This window comes from Canis lupus, chromosome 21 (genome assembly GCF_003254725.2).
Source record: "Canis lupus dingo isolate Sandy chromosome 21, ASM325472v2, whole genome shotgun sequence".
Classification (NCBI taxonomy): domain Eukaryota; kingdom Metazoa; phylum Chordata; class Mammalia; order Carnivora; family Canidae; genus Canis; species Canis lupus.
In genome coordinates this window covers 20,325,462-20,345,463 of record NC_064263.1, presented here as the reverse complement: position 1 = coordinate 20,345,463, position 20,002 = coordinate 20,325,462, and the positions used below count along the sequence as shown (strand labels likewise).

At 44.4% G+C, this 20,002-nt stretch overlaps 1 protein-coding gene across 3 annotated transcripts in view; it reads right to left on the bottom strand.

Annotated features, from left to right (window-relative positions):
* The window catches only part of TENM4 (teneurin transmembrane protein 4), a 2,722,049-nt gene that overhangs the window by 104,494 nt on the left and 2,597,553 nt on the right, over window positions 1-20,002 (bottom strand). For all 3 annotated transcript variants that reach the window (XM_049099077.1, XM_049099079.1, XM_049099078.1), the window contains 2 exons: window positions 12,431-12,457; window positions 4,611-4,757 (listed from right to left, as the gene is read on the bottom strand). In XM_049099077.1, the coding sequence (XP_048955034.1) occupies window positions 4,611-4,757; window positions 12,431-12,457 (174 nt within the window). The remainder of the gene's footprint in view (window positions 1-4,610; window positions 4,758-12,430; window positions 12,458-20,002) is intronic.

Here is a 20,002-nt window from a genome sequence, read left to right as displayed (position 1 = left end):
CATGACCGTACTATATGAACCAGGCACATCCTCTTGTCAAGTGGGGCAGGCACGTAGAGGAGCTCACACCGTGTGGTGGGTTGGGGCCTTTCTGCTTGCTGGTCTCACGGGGTCCCTCACCAGCCACTGGTCTGGTGACATCGGGAGGCAAGTCAGGGTGAGGGGAGCCCTGACAGAGGATCAGCAGACTGGGAGTCACTGAGTCACATTCAGAGTCTGTCTTCTGTTTTTAAATCTACACAACAACCACAAATGAAAACAAAAACAAACCAATAACGCTAAACCCAACTCAGTCATACTCGTAGCCCCCCCCACCCCTTTTTTTTGGTTTCATAGTTTAAAAATACTGTGACAGCATTCTTAATGAAGCTTGAAATTCAAGTTTTATTTAGAGAGGACTGATTTAAGCCTAGAAAAGTGGGAAAGAAGAGAACCCAGCTGTTCTCAGGTAACTTGAAGAGCCACGGTTGGGTTTACAATGGAGCCATGTGTCTGAGGTCCGCGCACACTGAAAAGCTCTAGTGTGGCCAGACCTCCCAGACCATGGCAGTTTCTGCCACCCATCAGCTGTGTGACTTGGGTAAAGTACTTCCGCTCACGAAGCCCCAGTTTCCTCATTATACAGAAATAGTAAGAGGATAATAATACCACATCCAATGGGCGCTGTTAGGTGAATGCACAATTGTTTTGCAAACTGTAAAATGACATGCAAATTATCATTCTCGGCCTCCAGTCAGCTTTGGGAGCTGTGGTAGCCCCATTTAAATTCGAGTAAGTACTCACACTGCCTTTCTAGGATGAGGATGAATCCCTGTAAGGTCTCAGAGCTCTAGGGTCAAGGGTCCAAGTCCAGGCCTTGAGCCCTAGTCCAGGGTCAAGGGTCTTGGGTCCTAGTCCAGACCATGTTACTGACTTTCTGTGTGATGCTGACATGTGTGCTATGACATCCCCTTTCTGGAATCCAGTCTCTCTGCCTACAAGATGCGGGGGAGTTGTTTAGAAGGAGGGAGCTGGAGTCTCTGTGCTGTGACTCTTCCAGTCCTGTTACTCGACACTGACCTTGGCTAATACTTTCTCCAAGTCACATCAGCCACATCTCCAAGTCACATCAGCCAAGAACAATCGCTCAGCTAGGCTCTACCACTTTCCACTCCACCCTGACTTATTCATCATGGCTGAAAGAAAGGCATTTATTCCATTCTGCCTCCACTAGATTTAGTTGTTAGGATAGCAATTTCTTCCAAATGACTGGGCTTCCTAAGGGAGAAAGACTGGGCCATGCTCACTGATTCTTTATATCCCCTCAGAAGGGAACATGGTGCCTTGCAGACAGTAGGAGCCCAGTAAATGTGTGCTTGACTGAACGGCAAATAGCCCAGTGCTAAATACGGCTCACTCTTGTGATGCTTGGTACAGCCTGCCCCATTTCTCCCTCCATGAAAACTGTCCCCATTTGGCCAAGACTCAGAGTAAGAGGCCAGTGAGGATAGCCTTGTCCCCTCTAGCGCATGGGGACTCCCTACGGTTGTTTCATCTCTGTTACTCTATGAAGCAGGGATCTTGTGCACCATCTCCTTGGCTCCCCCAGTGGGTGGAGAGTCCACCGAACTGACAGGACTGTTGGTGAGATGTTTCCTCATTTCACAGTTAAGAACCCAAGGCTCCCTCAAATCTTGGTCTCCACAGCTAGTTGTCTTCCCAACCATGATGACCCATGGATGTCTTCCTGGCTAGACTGGAAGCCTCATAGGACAGGGACCACATCACAGTTCCCAGGAGGGTACTGAGGCATTTGATAGTATCAGTTGAATGAGTGGCTGCCCCTTCACCACAGCAATTATCCCACCGCAGTGCAATTGCAGGCTGCTTATCTCTCCCTCCAGACTGTGAACTGCACAAGGGCAGGGACTGTGTCTTATTTGTCTCTGAAGCCCCAGGTGCAGTACAGGGCCTGATGCAGAGCAGACGTTCATTTAATGTTTGTTGAGTGAGTCAACGAACTCCGGTTACAATGCTATCATATGGCTTTGCTAAGAGATGTTAAAGCTCGTTCCAGTCTATAACCTGCTCCATAAATGCAAGAGATATCATCTGCAATTGAGGATTTTCTGATTGTTCTTTTCTAGTTTCTGCTGGCTCATCTTTCAGAGTGGCTGGAGGAGACTCCATTTCCCTGGGGTCTGGATCAACCTCGTTTCCTATGATAGGAAGCTCTTTCACCCACCCACGTTGTGAGGCTTTGGGCTCCTGTGTGCCCGTGCACCATGTAAACACTGGTGAGTTCTAGCACTAGGAGAGTTGGCTGGTCAACAGGATACAGGATACACACGTATTGTGTTACATGTGAGAGAACAGATGAATCTCATTTTATAACCTATTCTTGTATATGTGCCCTTTCCCCACATTTCTCAAGGACACTCAGTTCCTTTGCTGCCCAGATGTTCAACAGCTGTTTGAGGGCTTGGGCCAAGACTTTGCGTTCTTGACAGGGGCATGACTTCATGGTGCCGCTCTGGTCTCTTTCCTTCTGATTACATGAAATTACCATTGCCCATTAGAATTGTGTCTATAGGCAAAGTGAAGGAGAAGGCTGAGGAGTGATGCAAGTAATTTAGGCTAACATCTCTATCCTATGAAGAGGATATCCTATGAAGAGCAAATATTATCGCACTTTTTCTTGCCTGGAGACAGGGATGCTTGGTGTCCCTCCATGTCTTGCCCTGCCTTTGCCCATGGTGATCTCTCTGATCATAAAGCCCCTTTCTTTCCAGGAAATACCTGCCTACTCGAGCATCACCTTCTTGGTGAATGTGTCCCTGCTCCCACACCAAATAATATAACTCTGCAAGGCACTCACACTGTCCACTGGCACTTCACCTTGGGTTTTTCCTCCCCTATCTGAATTCCTGGAGTACAGCGACAAGACTCTGTCATCTCCATGCCTGGCCTAGGACCTGGACCCAGAAGAGGAACTCTGGATATTTACGGAGCACAAGAATTAATGGACACTGGGGGAATCCCTGGGTGGCTCAGTAGTTGAGCATCTGCCTTCAGCCTAGGGCGTGATCCTGGAGTCCCGGGATTGAGTCCCATATCGGGCTCCCTGCATGGAACCTGCTTCTCCCTCTGCCTGTGTCTCTGCCTCTCTCTCTCTCTGTATCTCTCATGAATAAATAAACTCTTTAAACAAACAAACAAAAAAGAATTAACAGTCTCGGTAAGTTTCAGGTTGATTAAGGGACATTTCAACCCTGCAAGGTCTCAAGAAGAGAACTTGGATCCACTGTCTCTGCCTGGGTACCAAGGTTCAACCCCTCAAGCTCCTTGTTGACAATGACTCCACTGGGCCCAGATCTGGATGCATGGGCTTGATCACCTCCTGGGTGCAGGCAGCAGGTGATGGACCAAAAGCCAGTTCAGACAAAGGTTGGTAGTCTGAAGTAGCCCTTTCTGGGCTGCTGGAGTCAACTGAAGGCAAATCAATTAGAATACGCACAATAAAGATGTGTGGCCTTTTAATCCATACAGTGCTCTGAGATTGCAGAGCCACTCTAAGGAGTAGGTGGCCTGCTGATTTTATACTCTGTGCCACATACTAGAAAGTCCCTGAGCATCCATGTGGAGTAGCTGCATAAACACATTTGGACCAGGGCAGCTGTCAGGCCATTGTTAAGAGAGGAAGGGTCGACTGTTTAAAATTCTTTTCATTTCTGTCTTTTTAGTCTCTCCTACTCACCCCCTGAGATTAGGAGAGTCAGGAAGAATCAGCCTATCTTCCAAGAGGGAAAGTAGAGCATATCGTGATTATATTCATCCAAGTAACACAACAGAAAAAGAGAAGGCTAATTCTAGGACTAATCTAAGGATTGGAATTATCCTCACAATCTAACTGTCCCATTTCACAAATAGGGAGTGTGAGGCCCAGAGACATCAAGTAACTTGCTTAGGGATACACAGGGGGTCAATGGGGATTTAGGGATTGGAACCCTGATCTCTTCTCTCTCAGCTAAGAAACATGCCACAAGTCCAGGTCTTTCTTCCTTAGGGTCTAGACTACGCAGCACTTGAAGAAACCCTATCAACTAAGACCAGTTCTGTTATAAACCCACAGGGACAGAGGGTGTGGGGCAAAGGTGGCTTAGTGATGGTTACTTCCTGAATCAGGGGAGAAGGGATCTCAGCTGAGGGTAACTCAATCTCCCTCCACTGAAGATGTGTCCTTTCTGCTATTTTCTATAATACAAAACTAGACGGGCCTCTTCTTGTCCATTTCCAGTGAGGGGGATTTCATAACTTTGCCAGGCAAATCCTCCCACTATTGAATTGCTAGAAAATTCTTTCTTCTGTATGCCTTCTCCCCTCCACTGGCTGTCAGATGGCAATTAATTTCATTTACATTAGTTCATTTAAATTAATTAAGATGGAACAACAAGAGACATGTACTCATTCCTTAGGCCATACCTGCAGTTTTATGCCTCCCTGGCAGGCCTCGCTAACTGGACAGCTGGTGTGCTGCTGGCCTACGGGCCCGGTGATGCCCACCCTCCACCCTGGGCCCCAACCCGACCCCCACTGGAGCCGCATGGAGTTCCCAGGTGCAGGATCCCTACCTCCATCGTTGTCTTTGCTGTCACCACAGGCGGTTTCCATGGATGTGTCACAGCCGGCTCCCCTCCAGCCCAGCTGGCAGACGCAGTGCCACCCATTCAGGTCCAAGGTACATCTGCCATTACCGTTGCACAACCCAGGGCAGCCCTCTGCAAGGCAAAGCACACAGCATCGAGGTCTGATCGTCTGCAGCCACCTGTGGTCACACACACTCACGCTCTTCCTGCCTGCTTGGAAAACATGCTCACATTCACCGGCGCGTTGATGCCCTCAGCACCCAGAGAGGCCGGGAACTGGCTGAGAACTGCCACTCTGCCAAGGACACTCTGAGGTAGAAGGACTTGGCAAAGGCCGCACGTTAGGAAGGCCAGGAAGGTGGCTCAGTTGGGAAGTGGTGGCAATAGTTCTGAAAGATGCACCTTCCATCAAATATCCCGACCCCTTTCAAAAGTGATCAGGATTCCCAAGAGTGAGTCAGTGGATATGGGCCTGACAGAATGTAACTGAAGGAAACTTGGACTTGATCCTTCCTCCATGTTCACTCTTCTGTGTTTCTCCTGTTTCCGGGGGGTGTTTGGAACAGAGGAAGCCCCTCTCTGTTTACTCCTTATGTTCCTCTCAGCACTTCTGGGGCTTATCCTAGAAGGGCTATCCTGTTTTCAGCCCTTGTTACTGGGTCAAGTATTGTTGTACTGTTACTTGCACTGGACCCTAGGCTTTTCATTTATTTTGTCCAGTTTTCTCCTAAACAACTGTCTTTGCTTTGAGGAAGAGTCCTTGGGTCTTTTTCTGCCCATCTTATCTATAGTCACTGAGAAGAGGGTTCTGCACACAGAGGAACCCCGATGATTGCCCTAAGAGAGACTAGCTAGGCTGTCTGTGACTGCAAACACAGGGACAGGTGGGGCTGCCCTTCCCTGATTTTGCTCATCCGTACATCCATGTGCCTGTCTGTCCTTTATCAAGCACCTTCTCTGGGCTAGCACTGGAGGTACAGAGAAGAATAAGACCTATTTCTTATTCTTGAGGAGCATGCAGCCAGTTACCTATCAAAGAAGACAGATTTGTAGGATCCAAATATTTCACTGCTAAAAGCCCTCAGGGAGATGTACAAAATATGGTGGGAACCTGATACGGGAGTGGCCATCTGTCTGAGAAAACCTCGGGTGATTTCATCAAGAAGGTCAGGCGATGTTTAGATTCAGCCTTGGTTCTGCTTTGCCCATATCATAAGGTGGGGAGTTATTCTTACTAGTCAAGTAGATTTACAGGTTTTTTACTACCATCTTTTTAAACCCTTCTCTCTGAGTTCGTGGCTCAAAAATCTATGTCTGAGAATCTGTTGTTACATGGTTCACTTCAGCTTCTATTTGGCACTTGGTTTTCATTCAAATCTTCATTTTAACACCTGCCAACTCCTTCCTCAGAGCGGCTATCAAAGAACACCTTTCACTGGCCTGCCTTCTGTGTCTTCTCTCTGGTCCTGCTCAGTCTTGGGGAAGGGTATGGATGTGAAAGCCATCTATAAAACTTAATTTATTATTATGAGCAGCAAACTGCTACAAATATGGCTACAGAGTAAATTTTCTGCCATGAAATAACTGAAAATTGACCCACTTTTCTTAAATGGGGCCAGTGTGAATGTAGCTGTCCAGTACAAGACATAGGCCAAGGTAGAGACTCACTGAATGACCCATCAATTAGAATATAAAACCTTAGTATTTCAAGGGCTGTTGGTAGTTGACTTTTATTACAAAGTAAAAGGAAAGAACATGTTCATTTGTATCTGAGATGTTCAGACAGCAATCAATCAATCACTCTGGCTACCGTGTTGGTCATTCAAAGGAAGAAACATTTATTGACTGTGCACTCCAACCTAAGAGGGATCTTTCCAGAAGTTTAGAAGCAAATGTAGACTATGTGGTCTTTGCACAACAGAAGCCTGTTGGGAAAGGTGGGAAGCCACCAGCACAGCTACCCCACAAGTTACTGAGAAAGCAGTTGTAAAAGCGCAGGAGCAGTGCTGTGGCATGCAGGTGATCACCCAGGCATCCTGACCCGGCAGCGGACACTAGCTACCCTTCCTGGTTTAAACAGTTACAGACTCTCTCTTTCTCCAGTTAGTCCCATTTAAATGTTTATCCATCCAGCTGGGACTGGCTTTCAATTGAGCCTCATTTATATTTGAAATCAGTCTTGGAGGAAGGAAGTAGAGTCCAACTGGTAAGAATGGTAGTAGATTCCTTTCTCTTGCTCTAAGACGTAGCCTCCTGTCAGCCACAAAGAGCACTTCTTGTGTAAGAGTACAAGATTGAAAGCCCTATCAGTCTGGTTTGCCACTTAGTGGTTTTTATGACCCACGCACCTTATATAATTTCTTTGGGCCTCAGCCTACTTACAAAATGGGGTTGCTCAGGGGACTAAATAAGATAATGTATGAATGATGCACAAAGCCTGATATACAGCTTGAAGACAATATCTGGATCTTCTATTGACCTTCACCTTCTATTTTGAGTAGAAGGCATATAGTATAAGTTGTACCCATAACCTCATATAGGACTCACAGAATGGCAACATAGAAATGTGAGGTGCTTGTCTAGATCAGACTCAGCCAACTTTGTGAAGATCCAGATAATAAATATTTTAGGCTTTTGAGCCATATGGTCTTTGTTGCAATTACTCAAGTCTGTTATTGTAGTGGGAAAGCAGCCAGATGTAACTTACAAATGAATGATGGTGTGTTCTGATAAAACTTTATTTGAAAGTAAGTGATGGACCAGATTTGGTCAGTTTGCTGGAGTTTCCACCTCCCGGTTTAGAGGCTTCAGGACAGTGATACAATGACAGTTGCCATCTACTGAGGTTTTACCATGGATGGCTTAACTACATATTATTGTTAAATTAAATGACTTTTTGTTATTTTTTCGGATCCTGATTTTCTAAGGCAGTTCTAATTTCACTCCATTTAATCCGAAATCGTATATTAAAACCATGTCCTGTAACACAGTGTGGAGTTTGGAATTGGGAAGACCTCAATTCAAATCCCCATACTACCTTTTTAGTTACTATCCCCGGGATGACTGGCAAATTATTTAACTCTATATGCCTCAGGATTGCCATCTGTAAAATGGAGATAATACCTAACTCAAAATGTTGCTGAGAGGATTAATGAGATAATGTATGCCAATTATTTAGCATAGTGGGTAACATAAGCAGGCATTCAATAAATGATAGCTGCTATTACTATAATTGAGTTAGTTTGTCTTAATGTTGTATAACTTCACCAAGAAAGTCACAAACTAGAAAATAACCTTTGCCGGTGCCAACTGTATGAATGTTTGGGTCAAGAGCTATGGTCCTCATAAATACAAATCTTGCCAAAGAGAGCTGAGATAAGCCCAGCAATGGGGGTTAACATGCAGCTCAGTGGGGAGGCAGCAAGATGGGTTCAAGGCCATGAGTCCCGACTCAGGCCCACCGCTTCATGTTTTCCTACTGCTCTGTTCTCCTTGGAACAGAGTGTATGTAAATTATTAATTTTGCAATTAGTTTAATGTCTTATTCCTTCCATTAGAATATAAATTCCATAAAGGCAGTGTTGGATCTAACCCAGTGCCTTGCACACAGCAGGTACTCAATGGGTATTTGGTGAAATGAATCAATGAATGAGACAGGAGACCTAGGTTCTGGTACCTGTTGCCTAGCTTGTGGGATTGCTGCATAGTTACTTATCCTGTTTTGGTTTCAATTTTCTTATCTATAAAATGAATGTTCAGATGAGACAATGCGTTAGGTCCTCCCAGTACAACTAACTCACTAGATAGGGTTAAAACAACTTTAATTTTGATGATACTGTAATTAATTTCAACAAACTTTACCCAGCACTTACTGGATGCCAGGCAGGTGTGTATTAATTCTAGGGAATACAGAGATGAGATATATCCTCCACCCTCAATAATTTTATATTCTAGTTGCCTATATCTTACTTTGTTCCAGGAAGGACTTACAATGGGTCTACTAATCTCAAACAATACTTCCCAAAGTGAATTTTGTGGAATGCTAGTTCTATGAAGTCCTCAAAAACAAGCTTCTGTGGTCAAATAAGTTTGGAAAATATTTTATCCTATAATCTTATTCTAGAAAGTCACACTGAATATTAATACATTAAAGGCTTTGAGAGTCTTGCAAGAATAAAGAAACTTGCTTATTTGATTATCAGAGCATTTTCCAATATGACCTCAGAACTTTCTTTCCCCTATAACCACTTATGATAATGTGGAATCTTCCATTCCACAAAACCCTCTTTGGGAACCCCTGCCTCTAGTGAGCTCGTCTTAGCACACCATGTCTAGTGCACACATTCTGTGGTACTCAGAGACGGCTTCAGGGGGCAGGTGTTCTTGGGGAGGGTAAGCTCTATATGTGAAATCACAGGAACATTTTAAATACTGTTAGTTTCTTCAAATGGACCAAGTTATACCCTGGGGGTCTGCACTGTCCTATCGGTTTCAGGGTTTCAGAGGGACTCTGAGTACCTGTGGGTTAAATGAGGTTTGCTCTCAGCCAGCAGTTTGCTTCTGGAGTAATCATACCCCCATTAGCCAGTATGAGGAAGCCTCCTCTGGGGTGACTTGCTGACTTACTTAAAGCAATATGCCCATCCTTACCCACCACTAAAGCTCATTAATTCTACAAACTCCTGAAACTCATCAATAATTCAGAGAACCCAACTGACATTAACAATCCCCTCTGGAAGGACTCACATCAGGCATTTGCTAGAGCCAAAATAATGTAATTTCAAGGTTTAGAGAAGCCCTAAGCTTTTCAAAAGAAAAGATGCCCTTTAAATGACAAGGGACCACTTTATCTTCAGCTTTCTGCGTAAGCCTATAAAGAAGTCCCCTTGAAGCTAGCATCAGGTATGACAGGAAGACTTTCTGAATCCTTGAAGACAGTTTTTAGTTAAGTGGCAGAGGGGCTGCGTAGCGACCCTATCATATATCGGAATGTCCCATTTCTTTATGGTTCTCTTTCCAGTTCTCTTGTACTTTTTCACCCCTACAGTCACTTCTCTAGACAAGGTCGGTCACATCATCTCCCATCTACATGATGGCAAGAGTCTCCTCATTGGTCTGTTTGCCCCCAAACGTTCCCCCTGAGCTCTTGTTCCCCAATATGGTCGGACTGATTTTTCAAAATCACAGATGTCATCAAGTCATCATCCTGCTTTAAAAAACCTTTCTCAGGCAGCCCAGGCGGCTCAGCGGTTTAGTGCCTGCCTTCAACCCAGGGCCTGATCCTGGAGCCCCAGGATTGAGTCCCATGTCGGGCTCCTTGCATGGAGCCTGCTTCTTCCTCTGCCTGTGTCTTTGGCTCTCTCTCTCTCTCTCTGTGTGTGTTTCATGAATAAATAAATAAAATATTTTAAAATAATAAAAAAAAACCTTTCTCATATGTTTCTGCTAAAGTTCACAATCTTGGTCTACAAGGCACTGCCTAAGTTGGGGTGGAGGGTTTCTTCTTGCTAAGTGGCCCCTGAACTTCCCCTATCATAACCCTCATCAAACTTGTTGGAATTATTTGTTTTATTAGCATCTACTCTGCTAGACTGCTGGCAATACAAGAATAGGAAGCATTTCTGTTGTGTGGTATCCATATTTCCTGGCACTTAGGAGGAGTTTGACATCTTTGTTAAGTGCATGTTGGTTCTTTAGTCTCTAGTGATGCAAATGGAAAACAAAGAACCAAAGTTGGCTTGTCTTGGCTGTCATGATACTCTACTCTGACAAGTCCTTAGTTTGTAGGGTAGAGGTCTCTGAATTTTTTTTTTTTTTTTTTTTAGGATTAGTATCCATTATACCAGAAAAGTCAGCAGGATGGGGGCCTGGTTCAAACCCAGATTTTGGTAATTGAACATTTGTCTTTTAAAACAAGTTATGATTCATTGGCCTAATCCAAACAAAGGTCTGGTGATATTTTCTGAACTAAAGATAATAAAATGGTGGTTTGAGAGAGAATGTTTCACTACCTAGTGAGGATGCCAGTTTGGAAGGCATGGTTTGGAGGAAGAATATTGGAAATTATGGGACATTCCTGGTGACTGCTGATAGAAGGAGAGAATGTTGGAAATATGGATTAGGTCAGGAAATTAAAAATCCTGGTTCTGCCACTTGCTAGAAGTGTGACCCAGGGTGGGCCCCTCAACTACTCAACTTCAATTTCCTTTTCTAATAAAATGAGTATAGTTATATCTGCTCCCTTAAAAAAATTCAAAGGACTTAAGACTCATGGATATGAAAAATATTCAGATAGTAGGAACAAATTCTACCAAATAGATGGTAACATTATTAAATTGAATCCTTACTGAAGATTCCTCTGATAATGATTATGTGAAATGCCTATTTTAGAGAGGCTCACAGGTACAGCTCTCTCTTTCCAGAATGACTGTACTCTCAGGGGAAGACCAGCATATAAGATACATGGGACCTTGCTTCTCAACACCAGGCATCCATCTGATGGGTCCTACTAACACCTTTCCTGTACTTGACAAAGATGTTCTGGTTGGAAAGCATTCAGTCATTCATGTTTTGCCTAAACCTTTTCCATAAGTTTTTAGACAGCAGTTGCTATCTCTTATGAAAAGCCAAGTTAACTGTTTTCTCGACAATTTGGAAAATTATTCTGGCTAATGAAGTCCTCCAAATTAGGGATGAGAATAAGAATGTGATGATAAAATAGCATTGCTAACATTTACTGAGCATCATCCCTGCCCGTGTGCTAAGCATTTTACATGCATTCGTTTGCTTAATCCTCATGCCAACCGAATGATGTAGGTCCCATTATCAAGTTCATTTTACAGGGACTCCCAAGTGAGGGGAGGTTAAGTAACCTGCCCAAGGTCACTCGGTTAACTGTTAGACTTGGGATTCATTCTCAGGTAGTCTGACACTGAAGTACTTGTCCTTAACCACTGAGCACATATCCTGTGCCACGTGATATGTTAGGACTTCAGGACAAAAAGATGAATGTGGCATGATATTTCTCGTCGGGAGATTTGGATTTCTTTTAGGTGCAAACATACCTGACCTTTCTCAGATTTATTCTTAGAATAATAAGGCCGATTTGGAAAATGAGGCACTGCCTAGTTAATGAAGATGTTTAACATGGAATTACTTTGCCTGAAAGGGAACACTCCTCAAACAGAAAACTTACCAAACTCGGGCCTTCTCTGAAAAGGAATAAAAAAAAAAAATCCCAAACAAACAGATCATCTACTCCCTGAGGTCAGGGGTCTGTTTCCCCAATTCCAGAGCCTGTCACAGTATCTAGCACACAGTACTACTACTAGTGGGAGCTCCATATGTGGTTGTTGGATGAATGAACATGATGACAGTAACGTAATGTAGTTGCTGAGATTTCTTAGCTTGCTTTGGGGCCTCTTCTTTTCTCAGGTCACCCACCCTGGTCCTCAGTATCTTAATTCTGATGGATTAGGAGCTGTAAGGGATGGGCAGGGTGATATAAGATAGGGCAGAAAGAGTGAGGGTATATGTGTGTATGGGCAGGGAAGGACAACAGCACAATGGTAACAGATTGAACACCTTAGGGGGAAGAATGACACTTCAGGTATATCAACCACCTTGTGACCAAAACCCCACCCTTTGGGCAGTGAATGCTGTGACAAAGCTGAGGAATGTGGCAGCATCTAGACACCATGCTTATGGGGTGTATATACATCTCTTATATACACATTTCTCCTTTTATGCTCATACACAAACACACACACAAAGACAAAAGGAAAATAGAGGAAGGAAGACCATACCTTTAACTACCCTATCCAGATAGTGCGCTTGGGGAATAAAAGACAGGATATTTAAGGTAGGATCAAGTAAGTGCAATATTGCCTGCCATGTAACCATGCCAGGTGCTGAGGGGACACAGGGGGATGGGCCCCACGTTTGGGACAGACCTGCCATGGTGGGAAAAAGAAAACCAAAGACATGATGACATGAGAGAGGAGGGAGAGCAAGCACATTCTCCAGGAAGGGTCAAAAGGAACTTCAACTCATTCTACGATCCAGGAGTTTGGAAATGTGATCATATATAAGAAGGCATATGGATAGGGAAAACAGGAGAAAAAGAAGGATGGGAAGCTGCAAAAGTGGCCATGCTCCTGCTCTGTCAGATTTGTTCAACTTTATGGAAAACTAGAATTTGTCCTGTGTCTACCCAGAGCAGCATCCAACTTCCCGCTGGGGGAAGCAGCCATATAAGAACAAGTGTACCTTGTCTGGGCAGAGGGGTTTCCAGAGAGCTGGAACCTAGAAATATGCAAAATTAGAATCCCCTTTGATACACACTAGGGAAGTGGGCTGAGCTTCCCACTCAAATATACCGCGAGATTATCTGTTTGCCATTCTTGAATTTGCCATGGACACATGTGCCCACACAGACTTGAATGCAGAATGCTTGGTGTTCTAAGTAAGATGCGTTTCTCCTTTGTGCATCTTACACAGAATGTAAGGTGCAGGTCAATGGATGTCACTGTGAGAAACAGGAAAAGAAAAGAACACCTGCCCACTTCTCAATGCTCATTAGCTCAAAGAATAGAAAGATGTATGCTTTGTTTTCCAATGGAGGGGTTGCATCCAAGCTTTGACGTACTTGGCAATCTAAGGTTTTGCTTCTCTGTGAGGATGGATGTCAAGCACTGCCCTGAAATTAACTCCACAGTGCTTATATGTGACTGTGTGTTGAAAGCAGGGCAGTCCTCTTCGTTCCCAGCATCAATCAGTATTGCTATCGCATCTTCCCCACCTGGGCTCCTCATGGCTATTCGAGGAGCTTCCCGCCCACCCTTCTCTCTACAGCTCCCCAGCATGTGCTCCCACAATGGCCAGACTCATGGTCATCTTCTGAAAGGCCTGATGCTTTCTGCCAGGTGGGCCTCCATCCTCAGCTTGATTTCACATGTGAATTCAAAGTCCATAAGTAGGCCTGGACTGCAGTGCTAGGGTCTTAGGTGGAAGCCCTGGGGTTCTAGAAACTGTAAGAATATTCTTCCTTTCTTCATAAAAGCATAAATTTTATTTTTTCAGTTCACTGGGTAGGACAGACACTGTTGCTGGTCATCAATATATATTTGCCTCAGAAGACGGGTGGATGAGAGGCTATGTTTCTAGTTGAGAATCCACATGGTCTCTGTTTCTAGATGAAATATGCTCCTGGAGGCTGTCATGCCAAGTGGAAAATTGGGAAGAGGAGATTTTAATGGGGCCTGCGTGCTTTCCCTTCATTCTTATAGACGCTCTGGAATCCACGAGAGCACAAGATAAAAGAAAGGAAGGTGGAGGAGAATGGTTTATTAAAGCAGAAGTCCATAAACAAAGCTTGAAATGCTGAACAATGAAAAATAGGGCCAGTCCACAGGTAGCATGGCCCAGGAAGCATTTCTGGCTAAGGTGAACACTGTCTTGATTCTGGATTCTTCTGTCACACCTGTCTTACTCAAGTTCATTCATCTAATTTTTCAGAGTGACCTAAAATTTCTTAGACATCACTTCCCATGCTATGTCATCTGAGAACAATGATATCTAGGATCTCCTGGACCTCCTGGCTCAGCCGGTGCTCTTAGCTTTCAGATCGGTTGAGTTTTGAAGAGAGTCATGATCATAGATTGTTGTAATAACTGAACCCAGCTGCAGAAGAGCTGGGGTTTCTCTCACAGGGTTGGAGATGATGACCAGGGTGGCTGAGACACCATCAGTGGGATCCAAGTGGCCATACTGCCATACAGCATCTGCTCTGAGGGAGTCCTTTCACATGTACAACCTTGCTTCTCTCCAAACTTAGTGGTGATAGCCTGGCTCTGGTGATGAGGACAGATTATATTTACTCTGCAGGCTAATCTCCCCAAGCCTAGGGGCTGACTTCACAGAGCTCTCTCTTCTAATGTCATTTTTTTTTTTGCCATTTCATTTTTAAGAGCAATGATAATAAAGATCTATATTAAATGTGAATATGTTTCTAATACCTTTTAAAGATCCTTACTAGTTTCTCTAGATCACAGGCATGAAGAGTATCCAGTGGAAGTGACTGAGGCAGACTCAGGTTGCAATCAATGCTGTGGGTTTCAGGAGACAAAAATGGGCATTTGAAACTTCAAATTCTGGCTCCATAGATCACTGTCCTTTCCTACACAGTGACCTTGAGACACAGTGTAAGTCCAGAAGCTGATAATGGCCAGTCAATACCAAATCCAAGAGTTTTCTAGAAACAGAATAGAGCTTCCTTCATTGAAGATGGAAGGGGTAACTGGATCTTTGGAGTCCAATGCCATTTATTTATAAAAGCCATGCAGAAGTCCATACTTCCATTGTTTGAAAATCTTGGTACATATGTCCTTGAGTATAGCCATTTAAAAATTCATCATATTTTAAAACAGTAACTTTTTTTTAAGATTTTATTTATTTATTCATGAGAGACACAGAGAGAGAAAGAGAGGCAGAGACACAGACAGAGGGAGAAGCAGGCTCCATGAAAGAAGCCCGATGCGGGACTCAATCCTAGGACTCCAGGATCATGCCCTGGGCCAAAGGCAGGCACTAAATCACTGAGCCACTCAGGCGTTCTTAAAACAGTAACTTTCAGAAAAGACGACACAAAGTCCATGAGTTTGCACTGCAGATGATGGATTCAGAACTTCACAGAATTCCTTCACCTTTCTCCCCAGGACTTAGGGATGAAGATGATGACAGAGTCATCTTTCCTCTTAGGCCATGCTTATTTTTTCAACATTACACAATGTTTCTTGTGCTCCTTCTCTATTCCTGTCACTATTGGGAAGCTAGAGACAGGGGTGGCGCATGAGTCTGTGAGGTCTTATGGTCTCTTCAGCATTTCTATGCCCTTCAACATGAAAACTTCTTCTTCTTCTTTTTTTTTTTTTTTAACATGAAAACTTCTTTCCTTGACTTGCCTTTTATCAATACAAGTTTCCAAATCTTTCTCTTAGGGTAATCCCAAGAAGCTTCAGGGGCCCTCTGTCAAAGGCTGTGGAGAGCATGGCACAACGCTCTTCTCTGTCATTGTCTGGGACCCTCAGTTGTATCACTGGTACACATTAGGTCATATTAAGCAAAGATTATTACAGCAGGTAATGGTTAGGGTGGTTATAATCATATGAACTTCTTCAGATGTTTGACAAACCATCAGAGAGATGTTCTTATTAAGATCTTGGATATATTAATCCCTTTCTCTTGAGTGAAGGATCAGTGAGTAAATGGCCATTGGCACCCACCTGAGAGGGACTCACAAAGCCTTATTAACCTCCTTAAAGTTTCCCACCCCTACCACGTGTGGGCTAACATCCCCCAGAACCATCAACTCATCAAGCTCTTGCTCTGATAACTTGGGGTAGATCCCTGTTCATTTTCTCTGTCCTTGCCAGCATCTGTCCTGTCAGGTCACAGGTCCTGTTGTGAGAGAGTGCTTTTAAGGACAAGGACAGGGTACTCACATTGGCTCTGACACCCTGTGAGGGTCTTAGAAGCTCTCGGTTAAGGACAGTCTGATTACAAACAAGGAACCGGAGAGCCACCATTCAAAAGTAGACAAAGAACTCCAGAAGATTTCTTTCAGTTTTTCTAATCTCTCTTTATCATGAAGTCTGGCTGGGCTTACTTGAGTAACTGCATCATCACAGTATTATTTTGATCTTTACTCCCAGAGGAGGATTTGTGTAAGAATCAAGATTTATATGATTGGACAGCTCTCCTGAAGCCTAGTAAATATTTCTGTGTATCTGGCATCTTGAACAGTCACAGCTTTGGGGTCAAGGTTGGAATTTTACAAATGTAATCAGAAGTTGGCATTTCCCACATGTGTTTTGAGATTTTATAGACAAGGGGCACTGAAGTGAATAAAATAACAATTGTAAAAGTGACCAGAAATGATAGTACTGTTTTCAAAGAAATTGAAAAAAATTAGACACCTTCTCAAATTTAACTATGATTTTTAGCTTTCTGTAAAGAATTGGGAGGGCAAGCCCCAGGCTTGAGACCCATGAAATTCCTGAAAAACACATCTCCAAATATGTTCTCGATGACTCTGTGCTGACCATGTACTTGAGAAACAGAGCCACGGCAATTCATCTGACCTTAACGTCAGTTTCATATGTGCACATGGGAGCGTTACTGATAAGTGAGAGTGGAAATGAAAAATCCCTTCTTATTTGTGGGCTATTTTTAGGAGCAGGATAACTCAAGTTTTGGGATGATGGGTGTGTAGTTCTGTGGTCAGTGGAGGAAGAGGAGGCCAGGACTTCATCATCCCTGGAGGCCTCCTCCAGCGTCCCCCATTCAGTGATTCATGGAAGGAGAACATGAAGCCCCTAGCAACCATGTGGTCTGCTCATGGTGCTTTCACCAAAGACCTTTCTTGAAGATGCAAAGAGACACATAACTCCTCACTTAAGGAATTAGGATTCAGTGTGAATAATCTTGCTTTTTGACAAAAATTCTGTCATTAAAGAAGATGCTACTGTCCATTTCCCTTTTGTTCTGAAAACCAACCTCCTTTGAGAAAAATCAAGTAGCTTCCATAAAAGAAAAGATGGACCAAAGCCTCCAAAAGGAGCTATTTAATTCTTGCTATAACAATCTGCTCCAGGAAACGTCACTGGGGTGAAAAGATTCTTATGCCGGGGACTTGACCATAAGGAGCCAGACTTGTCTTGTTGTTTAATGCCAGCTGGCAGGTGATCAAATCATTCTTTCCTGTTTATGGAGGCGGCGGTGTGTAAATAAACAGGCCCTCCTCTCTTGTTTCTGCTGCGTGGAGGTCTTTGAATCAGCTTTTTCTCTGGTGTAGGACATAACTAGACTACAGCACATGAGCTAGCTGCGCTATTCTGACCTCTTGTATAGGAATGAAATCTGACAAGAGAAAATGTAACGCTTTGAATTTCTCACTTTTCACATCAACAGCTTTTTTTCCTTTCCTAAATGTTCCTCAAAGGGAGTGAGGCTCCTGGCAATATAAGAAGGTACTCCTTGTTTCTATCAAAGATTCAAAAAGGGCTTCTCCTTCTTTCTATTCCAAAAGGAAAAGGAAGGCACCACCATTGTTTCTCTCCTTTGCCTTTCCTACCTCCCCTTTCACCAGACAAGGTTACTGAAGTGTTCCTTGAGCGCCAAGGGTTTCTCACTGGGGATGCAGCTGGCCACAGGCAGAGACCCACAGAGAGCAAGGTGCCATGCAGGGACATTAGACATGGACAAAGGAAATGCTCACCACGGAATGAAAGGTGATAGAATTCTGAGCCAACGTCCTTTCATCTGCGCCACTATGACTAGTCCATTACTTCTTCAATGTCCTGTGACATTTTTCTGGTATTTATGACTGCCAGCCTCCCTCTTGAATTGTGCACATTTACCTTGATGCATTTCTTATCTGGAGGGGAAAAAGCATCTGCAATCCCAAGGAGGAATTTGCTCTTAAGGAGTGACAATGGGTATGCGGGTGTGCAGGGCTAGGGGGTGGGGCGGAGAGGGGATGCTTTGACATCTTGGCATCAAAGCACACAGGATGGTCTTCAGGCCAGGCTGATGAACACCCATAAGACGGGAGATGTAGCACAGCCTGTCGTGAATCATCTGGGATTGGCCTCAGGGAGAATTTCCTGAAATCCCTCATCATCATTTGACTGAGATGAGATGCTTTTATCTTATAAAAGTCAGACATCCGTAAACTTTTTGGAACTTGGTAAGGTGAGCTGAGGGCTCTATAAGCAAGTGAGAGAAAACAGAATGTACTTTCTCCAGGCTCTGCTTTTGGTTTTAATGGGGATGGTCCCCTTCTGGGCTGGGAGGCTAAAAGGTCCTCAGTTACCTCAAAAGTGGAGTTTAAAAAAGAGGGCCCCCCCCCAGGTAACCAGGGCCACTTCACATGAAGGGGTGTCCAGGACAATCGTAGGGCAGGATGACACTGACACGAAGAAGCCACCCAGAGGCATGCAGTTAAGGCACTGTGGCACCTTCTGCTGGGGACAAACCAGGGCGGCAGGGGGAGGGGAGGCTGTCCTTGGCTCTGGAGTGGCTCACTTAAGAGTCTGGGGTGGGTGACAAGGTTCGCAGCTCTGAGTGCAATAGTAAAGAGGAGGCACAGGCTCGGAAGGTTGTAAACCAGATGCCTTGTAGAAAACCTGGACTCTGTCCTGTGGGCCACAGAGCAAGCAGCTGGTGTGGACACCTTATACCAACACCAAAGCTCAGGAGACTAAGCCTCAAATTCCTGTTCTACTTCTTACAAGCTAAGTGACCTTAAGCCTCGGGTCCCTGAGAAGGAGGGAATAATACGTGTGCCTTCACAGGGTGACTCTTTGGAGTGTAGAATAATGCAATTAAGAGTCCTTAGCACATGCTTGGCACATGGTTAACACTCAAAAATCAGAAGCCATTATTATTGTTAATAAATGCAAGGGGTTTACGGCCACTTATAAACAGAGTGATATAGCGGGGGCAGAGGTGATGGATTCAGACCAATTTCAGATTACAAAACAAAAGGAATGAAGCCTAAAAAAAAAATGAGAAAAGCAGTAGCTCCTTTTGCTCAATATTTCTTTGTTCCTCAAAAGGTCTGGGGCTTGGCTCTCAGGTTCCGTTAAGACCCAAGAGGTGATTTTTAGAGCTGAAGAGACACCCAGAGTCCTGCCTTCCGAATCCATGTGCTTACCATCTGATCACAGACTGTCCCTTTGAAAAAAATGGAAGGGGAAGAAAAACCACACACACAAACCAGTTGATTCAATAAAGAGCTTTTTGGTGAGTGCTCTTTCCAGGATAATAAACCAAGCAAAACGTCTGGCTGTGTTTAAAATCAACAAAAGCAGCAGGAAAGGCAGGAAGAAGGGAATGGAGTGATCAGCTTGTTCTGAGAGCTGCCAACAATGCTGTTTCAGCAGGGGCTGTGTGAGGAGCCCCCAGAGAGAAGAGAGGAGACAAATGCAGACAGGATGGAGGCTGAGGACAGGAGAGGGAGGGATCTAGGCCTGATGGGAGGCAGATGTGGCCCAGGGCCTGGGGGAAGTTTTCCCCAGGACTCCAGGCCTATCTCGGAGCTCAGGCCTAGGGGCCAGTGGATGTGGGGGGCTGAGAGCTACGCCTAAGCCCTCCTATCCAGATCATGAACTTGATAATAATGGCCACACTTACTGAGAGCTATAATCTGTGCCAGCCTGTGCTACTCTCTTCATGTGCATTATGATCCCCATTTTATAGGTGAGCAAACCAAGGCTCAGAGAGGCACTGGGACAGTCCACAGCTGCTAAGGGGCAGGCAGGTGCCTTATTCCTGATTCCCAGCTCCTTAATGAGGGCCCTACTGCATCTGGCCAG